The sequence below is a fragment of the Marmota monax genome, unplaced genomic scaffold, assembly GCF_021218885.2.
Source record: "Marmota monax isolate L192 unplaced genomic scaffold, Marmota_monax_Labrador192_F-V1.1 WCK01_AAM20220418_F8-fsc00011, whole genome shotgun sequence".
In the NCBI taxonomy this organism is placed as follows: Eukaryota; Metazoa; Chordata; class Mammalia; order Rodentia; family Sciuridae; genus Marmota; species Marmota monax.
This window is the reverse complement of record NW_026693082.1, coordinates 17,860,458-17,875,542: the sequence shown is the minus strand read 5'-3', so window position 1 is coordinate 17,875,542 and position 15,085 is coordinate 17,860,458. Positions and strand designations below refer to the sequence as shown.

The window sequence follows — 15,085 nt, the reverse complement described above, 5'->3', positions numbered from 1 at the left end:
TAAATTAACTGAAAAGCAGGTGACAATAGCATGCAATAATAAGGTATAGGTATTAATAATTGCTGTGATTTTTTTTTCTTTTTAAACAATCTGAGTTTGATATTCTGTTTATTAGGATTTTCTATCATTTTTACATTGTATGAACTTTGCCTGACACCACTTGTTTCTTTGGATAGATCCACCAAAAGACAATGGAGGGGCACCCATCAATAAGTATGTAGTGGAGATGGCAGAAGGTTCTAATGGTAAGAATAGCTGTTAAGGGACGAGAGGTGGGAGGGAAAGGGAGAGAGAAGGGAAATTGCATGGAAATGGAAGGAGACCCTCATTGTTATACAAAATTACATATAAGAGGATGTGAGGGGAAAGGGAGAAAAAAAATCAAGGGAGAGAAATGAATTACAGTAGATGGGGTAGAGAGAGAAGATGGGAGGGGAGGGGAGGGGGGATAGTAGAGGATAGGAAAGATAGCAGAATACAACAGTCACTAGTATGGCAATATGTAAAAACGTGGATGTGTAACCGATGTGATTCTGCAGTCTGTATACGGGGTAAAAATGGGAGTTCATAACCCACTTGAATCAAATGTATGAAATATGATATGTCAAGAGCTTTGTAATGTTTTGAACAACCAATAAAAAAAGTAAAAATAAAAGAATAGCTGTTAAAATTTGATAGATTTATTCTGATTTATTCTAATGATTTTACATTTTATATCTTTTCTCTGCTTTTCATTTGTACGTTGAAAAGATACTTGCATCACTGTGGACTGTCCTTGATTGTTTGTTGCTTGTTGGTAGCAGTTAGGATTTTGTATGTTAATTAACCCACTTCAAATTGTGATCTCCAGAAATATACTAAATCAAATGTGAGACTGCTGTATTACCTATATTATTATGTTTACATTTTCTTACATTTTTTCTTCATTTGTTTACATTGCTCAGTCCCAGAATACCCAGACTAAGTCATTAGATACTATGACATCTTCTAAAGGTAGTTCAGTTAAATTTACAACCATATGTACCAGAGAAAATTTTTGTTCTAAAATTTAACTCACATTTTTTTAGTTTTCTTGAATCACACACTTAGCAGTTTTTACTTCTATGAAATGATCTATTTCCTGCCCAAAATGAGAATATATTTTAATTCAGACTAAACTTCCTATGATATTGATTCTTTCTACGCTTTGTTATAATGTTATTACTGGACCAGTAAACACATTTAAAATGTTCAATTAAAAGCAAATTATCAATCTAAGTCAAGTCTGTACAGAATTACAGAGATATTTCACTTCAACAAAGCTACACATATTTGTCTAGGAAGCTGCACACATAAAGACAATTAGATCATTTCCAGGAAATTTGTAACGAGCTTAAGTTGTTTCTGTCAAATTACATAAACACTTATTTAGTGAAACTAGGATACCTGCCATGTCCATGATAACAAAACGTTAAACATTACCTTGTAGGTGTATGAACACAATTTTTTCTTCTTACAGGAAACAAATGGGATATGATATACAGTGGTGCTACAAGAGAACATCTTTGTGATCGACTGAATCCAGGCTGTTACTATCGTTTACGAGTTTATTGCATTAGTGATGGAGGACAGAGTGCGGTAATGCTTATGTACTGTCTCTCTGGTGTTTAGCTATGCAAACACTAAAGGAAATTTTGTAAAGCTAAATTTTAGGATGATGCTCAGTAACCATACCAAGCAGAAATAGAAATAAAATAATTGTACACTGATTTACAGCCGTATAAACTATGTGTGTCAGGGGAAACCATAAAGTATCATTTAATGTTGTTATGTTAAAACGTTTTCTTATTTCAGAAAAGTTGACCATTCTGTTATTAGAGACTCAATAACCAAAGTGGATTTAAATGTACATTGATAATATATTAGAAATTTATAATATTCTGGAGGGGTAAATTTTTTATATAAGAATGAGTTTTTAAATGAATTTACCCAAGAATGATTTCTTGGAGCATTTATAATTACTATTTTTCAAATGAAATTTAACATGAAGTGCTCTTCTAAAAAAATGAATTATAATCAATTTGTTGAAAATGTGAATATTGTAAGCAGGGGTGCAGTGGCACATGCTGTGATTCCAGGAACTCCAGAGATTGAGGCAAAAGGATCTTAATTTCAAGGCCAGCCTATGAAATTTAGCAAGATCTTGTCTCAAAAAAAATAAAAAATAAAAAAATGAAAAGATCTGGGAATGTAGCTCAGTGGTAGAGCACCCCTGGATTCAATTCCCAGTACCACTCCACCCACCCCACCCCCCACACACACAAAAAAAAAAAAAGACTAAAGAAATTAAATGTGAGTATTGTGAAATTGAGTGTAAGTCCTGCCCAATAGGCTTGTGATCCAGTTGCTTCATTTTATCCAGTAAGAAAATCTCCCTGGGGTTGGAGGTGTAGCTCAATGGCAAAGCACTTGCGTAACATGCTTGTGACCCTGGGTTCAATCCCCAGATCTGCAAAGGTAAAAGAGAAAGAAAAAGAAAATCTCCTTAGGTTTACAAAAACATATAAAAACTATTATATTATTTATTATTATATCATGTTGAATTTTGTTTTGTTTTAGGGGGTAGATTGATCTTGTTGGTTTTGTATGTTTGTTTTTGTTTTTGTTTGCAGTACTAGGGATTAAACCCAGCGCCTCAAACATAGTAGGCAAGTGCTGTGCCACTATGTTGCATCTCCAACCCTTTTTATTTTTTATTTTGAGTCAGAGTCCTGCTAACACTGTCCTCAAACTTGAGACTCTCTTACTTCAGTCTCCAGAGTAACTGGAATTATAGCATGTGCCATCACACCCTACTGTTTTTTTAACTATACAAAGAAAGGAAAGGATTATTGGAGGTTCTTTTTCCACTAACTTCTTTGTGTATCATAGTCACATGTCTTTGTTTGTATATAAAAATTTTGTTTTAGTGATTTTAGTCATTAGATTTTTATTTTATGCAGAACTTTAGTCCTTTTTAGTTGATAGTCAAGTGTAATTTCAAGTTATTGGTATAGTCTTTATGTTTTGTTCTTTTCCTTTACCAAAAGCACTCTGGTTATTTGGTTTGTGGCATTTTTTTGTTTGTTTGTTTTGTTTTTGCTTTTGTTTTGGCAGGTCTCTGAATCTTTACTTGTGCAAACTCCAGCTGTACCTCCTGGCCCATGCCTCCCTCCCAGATTACAGGGTAGACCCAAAGCAAAAGAAATACAGTTACGATGGGGTAATTTTCATTTTAGTAATAAATTTTAATTATTAGAAATGAACATATTCATCTTGTTAAATCGCATAAATCTTTCCACACTTAGGACCCCCTCTAGCTGATGGTGGATCACCTATTTCCTGTTATGGTGTAGAAATGTCTCCTCCAGAAAAAGATGAACCCAGAGAAGTATACCAAGGCTCTGAATTGGAATGTACAGTGAGTGGCCTTCTTCCTGGAAAGATGTACAGCTTCAGACTGCGTGCAGCTAACAAAATGGGGGTGAGAAGAGCATCTTAACTGAATCCTAATTATAATGGTGTTTCATTTTATCATGTATAAACCCACTCATTATTTGGCAATTTCAATTTCAACATGTGACTCTAGATTTTACAATTATTAATAATATTATATTGATAACAAGAAAAAGTTAGTATGTCCTATAACGTGTTAGGGAATCATTATTTTCAAATTTCACTTAGAATTTGTGACACTTGGGGACTGAGTTGTGGCTCAGTGGCAGAGTACTTGCCTCGCACAGGTGAGGCACTGGGTTTGATCTTCAGCACCACATAAAAATAAACAAAATAAAGATATTGTGTCCATGTATAACTAAAAAAAAAATTTTTTTTTAAATTTGTGACACTTGAGGGGCTGGGGCTAGGGCTCAGTGGTAGAGTACTTGACTAGCACATATGAGGCACAGGGTTTGATCCTCAGTACCACATAAATAATAATAATAGTAAATAAAGGGGTTTTTTGTTTTTGTTTTGTTTTTAAAAAAGAATTTGTGATACTTGGGACTTTGGTGGTGCTAAAGTTTATCTTTTAGGCAGTGCCAATAAGATTTACTTAAATCTGTAGGCTGATTGTACACAGCATTTACTTCCCATTGAAAACAGTTGTAATTTATATTTTGCCTAAGGATGGGGTCTTATATTTTAAGCATTTCTAGTTTTGTATGAGTTATTTTTAAAATATTACCTATGTGTCTATAAAGTTTTATAAAATGGAAAAAAGTGGCAGCTCAGAAGTGCCTTGCCCATAATCATAATCACATACACTAATAAATGATAGAGTGAGCCACAAACCCAGGCTTGTCAGACTCCAGAACCAAAGTTCTTTCCACTCAAGTATAACACTTCTTACCAGGCACAGTGGCGCACACCTGTAACCCCAGCAATGTGGGAGGCTGAGATAGGAGGATCACAAGTTCAAGGCCAGCCTCAGCAAAGTAGCAAGGCCCTAAGAAACTTTGGTGAGACCCTGTCTCAAAGTAAATAAAAAGGACTGGGATGTAGCTCTGTGGTAAAATGTCCTTGGGTTCAATCCCCAATACAAAAAAAAAGTATGGCACCTCTTATCTCTCTTCATTAAGGTAGATTCCCTAAGGACAAAGCAATTTCTTACTTCATTTGAGTGACACTTTGTTTTCGTGGACTGTTCAATGATTAAAACTTAATGACAAATCTCTTTTTCCCGATTTCAGATTTTTAGTGGCTGTTCTACATTTCATATCCTATCTCCAGCTAAGTTCTGTATTTATATATGTTAACTCATTTTTAAATTTCTTTTATGGCAAATTTATAGGCTTTTGTGGGCAATCCTTAATGTCATTCTTTTCTACAGGAAGGGCATCATGTGATAGCATATTTAATATTAATATCTTAATTTATGTTTTCAGGTCTGAGATAGCTTGTCAAAATGACCTTAAATATTTGTTTTCTGTATTTCCAAAGAATACACATTTTTGACCCATCTAGAGCTATTCCACATTTTAAGGTGTAATTTATGCTTGCCATCCCCCATGCCTTTAATTGGTATCCATTTCTTCAGTCTTTACATAATTCCTTCCTTGTTTTTGTTTTTTTTGTTTTTGTGGAGCACTACCGGGGACTGAAACTCAGGGGCATTTAACCACTGAGCTGCATCCCCAGCCCCTTTTAGAGACAGAGTCTCACTGAGTTGCATAGTGCCTTGCTTTTGCTGAGACTGGCCTTGAACTTACGATCCTCCTGCCTCAGCCTCCCAAGCCATTGGTATAACATGCATGCGCCACCGCACCCAGCACATAATTCCTTCTTACTTCACCTACTGAATTCTCTAATGCCTTGCGTTTCTTACAAAAAACAATTCATGAGGGACTGGGGTTGTGGCTCAGTGGTAAGGCACTTGCCTCAGCACCACATAAAAAATAATAAAATAAAGAAAAAAATTATGAAAGGAATAAAGTACAGAAGAAGAAAGCACGGTAAATGAAACTGTAAAATTCCCCACTCGTTTACTTCATAATTATTAAACCTTTTTCTTTTCTGTGATTACTTATAGATTTTCTGACCAAAGTAATCTTGAAAGACAGGGAAGATGAACTTAATTATTAATGAACCCTTAAATATGAAATTCTGTGCAATCGGTAGACTTTATTTATAAAGGGTGAAAAATGAAAATGCTGGTTATGTTGTTTTTCTAGTTTGGACCATTTTCAGAAAAATGTGATATTACTACAGCCCCTGGGCCACCGGATCAATGCAAACCCCCACAAGTGACATGCAGATCTGCAACTTGTGCACAAGTGAATTGGGAGGTATTGTAATTTCTATTGGCGTATGTTTACTTTCTTAAGTGACTGGAATTAATAGTTTATATAAAAGAATAGATACTTTTCTTTTTTGCCTCCTAAATTATTACACTTTGAGTAAGTCCTGGTTAAATTTATATGGTACAAAGTGAATTTTGTTTCCTCTTTGAAACATTTGAGTAAGGTATATCTTCATTTCAAGTTCTTGTTCATGACATGCTTTATGTTTTTATCAAAGGCTTTGTCTCAGTGCTGATCTCCTAGTTCAGCCAATAGTGAACTTAATGTTCAGAACAAACATTCATAAGGAATTACTATAATACTATTTCTCTTGTATTTGTTATCCCTGGTGTATTTATTGTACACAGGATTAATCAGTAATGATAATCATATTTTCAGTTTCCTTTGAAATTTAACAAGGAAAATGTTCTTGTATGGTTTAACATTTTATATTACCTAATAGAATTATTCAAAATATATTTACCTTAAAATATTCTTTCTGAAGTGACTCCTGGTCATATTTCTACCTCTAATTCAAAAGTTGTATTTTTGAGGGGCTGGGGTTATGGCTCCGGTAGAGCACTCGCCTCGCACATGCTAGGCCCTGGGTTCTATCCTCAGCACCATATATAAATAAATAAAGTGAAGGTATTGTGTCCAACTACAACTATAAAAAAATAAAACATTAAAAAAGTTTGATTGTATTTAAACGTTTTAAAGAAATCAAAAAATAAATGATAGGATAATAATGTTCGATTCATTCTACTATGTACATGTTCGATTACACGACCAGTGTAACTGTACATCATGTACAACCAGAAGAATGAGAAGTTATACTCCATTTATATGATGTGTCAAAATGCATTCTACTGGGCTGGGGTTGTGGCTCAGTGGTAGAGTGCTTGCCTATAATGTGTGAGGCACTGGGTTTGATCCTTAGCACCACATATAAAAATAAATTAAATAAAGGGATTGTGTCCATCTACAACTAAAAATATTTTTAAATGCTATTGTCATATATAATTAGAACAAAATTTTTTAAAGTATAAAAAAGTTGAAAAATAATCGAGTTTTTAATATACATAGTAAAAGAACATATTTGCCCAAAAGCTATTTAGTCAATACAAAGACTAAGAACTTTATACTTTTTCTTAAAGATTCCTTTGAGTAATGGAACTGATGTCACCGAGTATCGATTGGAGTGGGGAGGAGTTGAAGGAAGTATGCAGATGTGTTATTGTGGGCCTGGCCTCAGTTATGAATTAAAGGGACTTTCACCAGCAACTACCTATTATTGCAGAGTCCAGGTAAAGGTGATTGGTTCCTTGTCATGTACTCTGTCCAGAGTTCTCTCTGTTGTGAGCATTTTCATGGTTGTGTCTTTGTTAACTTGGAGGCTTTGTTACTTTGTAGGCTCTGAGTGTTGTGGGTGCAGGCCCTTTCAGTGAAGTAGTAGCCTGTGTGACTCCACCATCAGTTCCTGCCATTGTGACTTGTCTTCAAGAAATAAGTGATGATGACATAGAAAATCTCCATTATTCACCTTCTACATCCCTTGCAATAAGCTGGGAAAAACCTTGTGACCATGGTTCAGAAATCCTTGCCTACAGTATAGACTTTGGAGATAAACAGCCCTTAACAGTGGGAAAGATTACAAGCTATATAATAGACAATTTGCAACCAGATACAACATACAGGTATACTCTAAAAGATGTTAATTTTTCCTAGACCAGAGAAACACTTTTAACTAAAATGATCATAAACTAAATTTTTTTTTCTTTTAATGTGGAACTTAGAATACGAATTCAAGCCTTGAATAGCCTTGGAGCTGGTCCTTTCAGCCATATGATAAAATTAAAAACTAAGCCCCTCCCTCCTGACCCACCTCGTCTGGAATGTGTTGCCTTTAACCACCAGAACCTTAAGCTGAAATGGGGAGATGGTACCCCAAAGACACTGTCAACAGATTCTATCCAGTATCACCTTCAGATGGAGGATAAGAATGGAAGGTAGGTTGTTTACTTGCTTTTTTATATAGTTTTAATAGGTTTTAAGTATATATAAATTTTATAAATTATAGAAGTAAAATAAGTTTGCAAAAATAGTTGCAGTTATCATAAGAAATGATCTTTAAGTGTACTGGGTTCAGAATATGAGAAGACACTGTTTACAATTTGAGTGGAATGCTAAAGGAAAAAAATTAAGTGGGCTGTTCTTTGGATCTCTTCTCCAACCCATTTACTCTCTTCATAAAATGTAATCTTGGCTACAAAATAATTGTAAAGTGTTTATTTTCAGCAGGGCATAATTTCACTATTTCTGTATACCATTCCATATATACTGCCCAGCTAAACCCTGCATTTCAGTTACAGTGTTATTGAAAATATTTGTAATGTTAACTATTCAAATGCCAATTTAGGGCTGTTTGTTCATGTTTAATCCCATACAAATAATGTCATATACCTCCACAGCTATTATAATATTTTAAGACTTTTAAATTTTGGTTTTTTACTTTTTACTCTAATTTATTAGAATTTTGTCTCTTTTTGGTACTGGGGATTGAACCCAGGGGTTCTCTATCATTGAGCTACATCCTCAACTCTTCTTAAATATATTTTATTTAGAGACAGGGTCTCACTTAGAGCCTCACTGAATTGCTGAGGCTGGCTTTGAACTTGCAGTCCTCCTGCTTCAACCTCTCAAGCCACTGGGATTACAGGCATGCGCCACTATGCCCAGTTTATCCGAAGCATTTTATCTGAAATTTTTCATTTTTTTAAAAGGTTATTAACTTTAATCTTACTGGTTTAAGTGCTACAAAAGAAAAAAAGCAAACACTTACATTTTGCTCTAAAAGCAAAGTGCTAAAATTTACAAAAGAATTGAGACAAAGATAGAAAAATGAAGCATATATAAACTGTGGTTAAAAAGCTGGCAGTATGGCAGTGTAGCTAATTTGTTGATTTGGCAAGATGAACGTCCAGTCATGAAACTGGACATTCTAAGTTCCACATTAAACAAGAAGAAAAAATGCCAATGCTCTTTAAAAAAAAAAAAAAAAAAAGCAAGGCTTATCTAATAATTGCTTCTTGGAAATACTGTTACTCAGGTCATTAAATATTTCTTCATTTTTTAACTTGACTACAGTTCATACTGTTAGCACTATAAGAGCATTCATTATTTGTTCCAAAAAAAATTTACAAATAGCCAATCAAAAATACTGGGAAACACTTAGCTAACTTATAGATAAAATATTAGAATATATAATACTAAACTTCCATCACACAGTTCAAGTGTATAATTTATTTGAAATTTCATATTTTCTCATACTGTTGTAAATTTCCAGAAAACGTGCATCGGCTAAAATTTTGCCTAGAATTTAAGAGTTCTGTTTCCCAGTTAAAGGCAAGAAATACAAAAATAGAAACCTACTGTGCAAATATATATTAGAAGACTACAATCAGAAGCAAAGCCATGGTTACCAGAAGCCTAAGGAAAACCCAACTTAGAATGGTTGGACACCGCTGGGCACGGTGGTACATGCCGGTAATCCCAGCCACTCAGGAGGCTAAGGCAGGAGGATCCCAAGTTCAGGCTACCCTCATCAACTTAGGGAGGCCCTAAGCAACTTAGCAAGACCCCGTCTCAAAATACAAAATAAAAAGGGCTGAGGCTCAGTGACAGGAGTGCTTGCATGTGTGGGGCACTGGGTTCAATCCTCAACACCACATAAAAATGAACAAATAAAATAAAGGCATTCTGTCCATCTACAACTACCCCCCAAAAAAATTTTTTTTAATCCTTTAAAAAAAAAAGCGGGGGAACAGAGGAGGCGGGGAATGGCTGGGAATGTGGCTCAGTGGTTAAGCACCCCTGGATTCAATCCCCAGTACCAAAAAAAAGAATAGTTGGACACGAAATTCAGTAAGATTTTTCAGGATACCAAGTCAAATTGGGAATCTTATCACATCTGTGATTTTCATCATCTAATGATGAAAAACAAAAAGATAATATATGTAATTTTGAAATTTTTGTAATTTAGTAATTTTGAAAACATTTTTTTATAAATAGTCTAAGGTTTATTTAATACAGAGTTATTTCTATTTTAGGTTTGTATCCTTGTACAGAGGACCATGTCATACATATAAAGTACAAAGACTTAATGAGTCAACATCGTATAAATTCTGTATTCAAGCTTGTAATGAAGCTGGGGAAGGCCCCTTCTCCCAAGAATATATTTTCACCACTCCAAAATCTGTCCCAGCTGCCTTGAAAGGTAGGTTATACATCTTGCAGTTCTTTTCTTTAATAATAAATCAATTTTACATTTTAATAAAGTGTTTTGTTTACTTTCATTAAAACTTAGTACTGAATATATGTCCAACACAGACAAGCCTACTACTGGGAGTTTCCTTAAGTAATAAAAGCTATTTTATCTGGCATGTTAATACTCAGACAAGTATTGGGTTTGTCAGTGGTCATTTTAACAATTAAAAATGCTAAATTGAATAGATAGGCTACTTTTCTAATCAGATCATTTGCTGTTTCTGCTATTGTTACTTAAAGGAAAAAAGCATAAAATCTGATTGTTTATGTTTTAAATCATTGTTTTTTCATTCATTCAGATTCATTCAGGGGGAGAGCCAAGTCTTCTGCTAAGTAAAACAAATTTTTACTTGCTTAACTTGGATTTTTCAATCATATTTATACACAAACATGAAGTACTTTTTTTAAATGAGCCTTGTAAGGATTGCACTTTATGCATTTAGCCAAAATGCTTAAGTTCTTTGAACTCCAAGGACTCATCACAAAGACTTCTAGGATAGTATCCTGGATCAAGAGTTTGAATGGCTCATTTATAAAGCAGATCTAGAATTTGTGGGACTCTTCTTGAATAGTCTTTCTAATAATGTTGATGAGTTTCACTGAGAACATTATTCTGTTCCCTCATCCAGTTTAGTGTCTCTTGGCCTTAAGAATATTGTTGATTTATAGCCAAGTTTGGAGATGCATGCCTATAATCCCAGCAACTCAGGAGGCTAAGGCAGAAGGATTGCAAGTTCAAGGCCAACCTCAGCAATCTAGCAAGATCCTGCCTCAAAATAAATGTATAAAAAGGGCTGGGGTTGTAGTTCAGTGGTAAACTGAACTGGTTTAAAACCGCAGTACCACAAAAAAGAAAAAAGAGATTATTGATTTTCTTAACTTCTTTGTATGCAGATATCAAAAATTCACTGATATTTAAGTTTATTAAGTTTTATAGGTTTGTTTATGTTTATAAAAGCAAGTATGGTGTATGAAGTTAAAAATCAAATGGAGCAGCATATCTTATATTTCTTCCCTATAGCCCCCAAAATAGAGAAATTAAATGATCACATTTGTGAAATTACATGGGAATGTTTACAGCCAATGAAAGGTGATCCAGTTATTTACAGTCTTCAAGTTATGATGGGAAAAGATTCAGATTTCAAACAGGTATGTGCCAAGATGTAATTTTATGGATATCTATTTTATCTTTCTTTCATTTTTCAGTATTTTCAGTACAAGATTTGACCATCTTTACCATTTTGATTTAGAAACACTGTTCAATATAGAATATGTTCCAGAGATCTTAGGATTCAAAATATTTGGGGCATGAACTACACAGATTATTTTCACTTGACAATTATTCATTAAACTCTATGCTAGGCAGTCAATATATAACACTGAACAAAAAGTATTTAGTCCATGGAGTTTACATTCTGTTAGAAAAAGATATATTAAAGGCAAATAAACACATCGGTATATAGTGTGACAGTTCTAAGTGCATTGGAGAGAAAATTAAATGGGGTTAAAAAAAAATTGTACCAGAGGGAAAAGGACCCAAGGGAAGTGATAGGACTGCTTCTTAGAACATTTTTCTCCTCATGAGATAGGAACATGTATGTTAAATTTGAACAATAAGAAGGCCAATATGAGTGAGACAGAGGGAACCCTAGAGAGACTTGTTGATGAAGTATGGTAGCAGCTAACAATTTTGCTGCTGCTAGAGAATAAAGACTTACCAATACTTGGCCTCCTCAATTACACATTTCTTTCTTGAGCCTTACTGAAGCCACACTTAAGAATTCGGGGTTCCCCCTAAGCATATTCAGTCTCTAGAGTCAGTTAAATGACATTCCTTTTGGAAAAAACATTAAGGGAGCCAATGTGATATGAAGATGATAAGAATGTCATATAGGACATTAAAAGGTATACTACTATACTTAACTGCTTGTGATTTCAGAAGCCAGTGGAGTATTTTGACCAGAATAGTCACATAATCTGACCCAGGTCATTTTGGTTACAGTGTTGAGACACTGGACAGAGGGGCAAAAGCAAAGAGACCAATAAGGAGACTTTTACAATAATAGTAATAATCACAAATATTATATAATGCTTAAATATAACAATAAAACAATTGTTATGGAAATCCAAAGGAAGTATCGCCACCTTAGCAGAGAAATTTCAAAGATAGCTTCCTGGTAAAGAATGAGTAATGGTCAGGTAGAGTGGAGAGTGGTCAGTGTTTATTATAAATATATGACTCACCTACTGGGGCTGTAGCTTAGTGGCAGAGCACTGCCTAGCATGTGTGGGTAAGGCACTGAGTTCAATCCTTAGCACCACATAAAAATAAATAAAGGCATCCTGTCCACCTACAACTACAAAAAAAAATTTAAGTTATTTAAAATATATAGAGAGAGGTGTGTGTGTATACACACACACACACACATATATGACTCAGAAAATATCTGTAAGCATTTCATCTTAATTTCCTTCTTTCTGTCAACCTTCTTTATTTTTGAAGACTCAATCTGGGCTGTTTTAATTGTACTGTATCTTACATTTTCTTTTCCCACTAGAAAATCAGTCATCTGTTTTATTCCATCCTTGTGCTATTCTAATTATTGATAGAATTTTTAATATATATTTTTCTTTCAAATTGTGTTAAATATAGACATGTGACAAATAACTAAAATTTCAAAAGATCCAAAGAGTTAGATTAAATTTAGCACATGATTGTTTTTCTTTATTAAGCCATCTACAAATTTACACGATAATTAGATTTGAAATGTAATTTGCAGATAAGCAGGTTTCCTTCCAAGGAGGAAGCAAAATTAATATTAAAGAAAATATAATTGTATTAGCGTGTTTAAAGGAAATAGAGACCCCACTTTTGAGTAGTATATGAATTTTAATAAGTTAATGTCACTACATGAAACACCACTGCTAGTTCTAATATAACTTCAAAATTAAATTAACCCTTTTATTTCTTTTACTTATTTTAGATTATACATGGTAAAACTTAAAATTATGATATCTTTAGAACTTCATTCTATAGATGCTCATCTAAATTTCTTAAAAAGTTATAGAATTTTACAACTTACAAATTGTATTCCAAAAGATTGAAGGCCTTTTAAGAAGTCAATTTCTCTCATAGAATTTAGCTTTTTATTTATAATTTATTTGACATTCAACACACATTATGTAAAGAGAATTATAGGGATACTACATTAACTATTCTAATTTTAAGAAAATTGTTTAGATTCTAGCAAGCAAGCAGAAATTATACAATGATAACATTTTACATAACCATAAAAGGTCATAAATATAAAACCTTTTAATATTAAAAGAAGAATGATTAATTTCAGCTGGACTTTGGAATATTTCCAAAAGGAGTGTCATATAACTAATACTCAGGGGCTGGAGTACTTAACAGGGAACCGTGAACTCTCAAGTGTGACTTCAGCAAGGTTCAAGAATGGAATATGTTGTGGAAAAGCCAGGTATGGGTGGGTCTTCATTCTTTAGCAGTAGGAATTGTTGATATATTTAAGAAGGAGAAATTAGCCTGGCAGCAAGTATCTATGAGCCAAGTATTAGGAATAAATTGATTGCTTTACTTTCTTACTTTTCTTTATTCATTTTTCATCAATGGCTTTCTCTAAACTTTCGGTGTTGTCTTGCCCTGTGCCTCTCAATAGCACTTGATATGGAGTTGCCCTCGTTCTCTAAAGTCTCTATTCTTACCTTCCTCTCTAACATACATGCTAACTTCCTCGATAGATAGCTGACCTTACTAGGTATTAGGAGAAACATACTTGATTTGGGAAAGTTATCTGTCAAATGTCTACTGACTCTTTAAGCCTCTCTTAAGTGTATACATTTTTAAAAACAAATGCTTTCTAACCAAAAATCGCATTTTAGATGGTGTAACAAAGTGGTGTGGAAAATTTGGAGGGCAGTTAAGCCACTTTCAAAGCAGATCAACCCCCTGGGAGTTTTCCAAGTACCAGGAAAACTTAGAATTGGCTTTTGAGAAATTAAGTGTAAATCCTCTCAGGGAAAAACCTGAAGGTAGGTGGACTTGGTTGGTCCAACAGCTGAATGAAATCATCTGGGACTTGGTTTCTCTCACTGCCTTCAGAATCTTCACCTAGCAGTAGAGAATTTGACTCATTCACTTAAAGAAAGCACTTAGATTTCAGAGACCAATGACTTTGCTAGGGCTTAACCAAGCAGAGCCTACCCTCAAAGCTAAGAGTGGACTGGGTAGTGGAGAGGGTTTGACACCTCATCTAAAAACTAGAGCACTTGTGGTAGTGGCAGATAAGGGGGCTAAACAGAAACAGTACCAACAGGCCTTACAGATAGAAGCATCTAGAAAATTATTTATTTTGATGGATCTGTTTGCTGAATTATGGAGACTGCTGAGATCCATAGTCTGTCATCTGTAAGTCTGGGGCTGAGGAAAGCAAGTGGTATAGTTGAAGTCCAAACCGTAACTCCTAAGAACCAGAAATGCCAATGGTTCAAGTCTGTGAGGATCCAAAGGCCCAAGGATTGTGGACATCAGAGTCCCAAGAATAGGACAAAATGGTGTTCCAGCTAAGCAGAGAAAACTTGCCCTTCCTCTGCCTTTTTGTTCTATTCAAAGATTCGATGATGCCAAACACCTTGGTGGGGATTATCTTCTTTACTCACTGAGCCAATTCATAGCCTAATCTATTCCAGAAAGGCCCTCACAGACATACTTTGCTGCAGTGTTTTACCTACTATCTGGGCATCCCCTTAGCCCAGTCAACACATACCATCATAGTAGGAACAATTGTTGAGACAGTGGATTCATATAGAATCTACTTCCTTTCATAAGCTTCTGAATTCAGATTCTCAAGACCTGGGTCCTCAGAGAGCCTTCCAGGCCTAATGAACCCAAATATCTGAGGATAGGGCCCACAATTCTATAGGGTTTTTTGTTTTCTTAA

General features: G+C 34.5%; 1 protein-coding gene across 5 annotated transcripts in view; it reads left to right on the top strand.

Annotated features, from left to right (window-relative positions):
• The window catches only part of Fndc3a (fibronectin type III domain containing 3A), a 158,461-nt gene that overhangs the window by 137,129 nt on the left and 6,247 nt on the right, over positions 1-15,085 (top strand). For all 5 annotated transcript variants that reach the window (XM_046454003.2, XM_046454000.2, XM_046454002.2 and 2 more), the window contains 10 exons: positions 177-245; positions 1,499-1,617; positions 3,136-3,241; positions 3,327-3,502; positions 5,691-5,804; positions 6,956-7,105; positions 7,212-7,495; positions 7,595-7,807; positions 9,908-10,074; positions 11,146-11,273. In XM_046454003.2, coding sequence (XP_046309959.1) covers positions 177-245; positions 1,499-1,617; positions 3,136-3,241; positions 3,327-3,502; positions 5,691-5,804; positions 6,956-7,105; positions 7,212-7,495; positions 7,595-7,807; positions 9,908-10,074; positions 11,146-11,273 — 1,526 coding nt within the window. The remainder of the gene's footprint in view (positions 1-176; positions 246-1,498; positions 1,618-3,135; positions 3,242-3,326; positions 3,503-5,690; positions 5,805-6,955; positions 7,106-7,211; positions 7,496-7,594; positions 7,808-9,907; positions 10,075-11,145; positions 11,274-15,085) is intronic.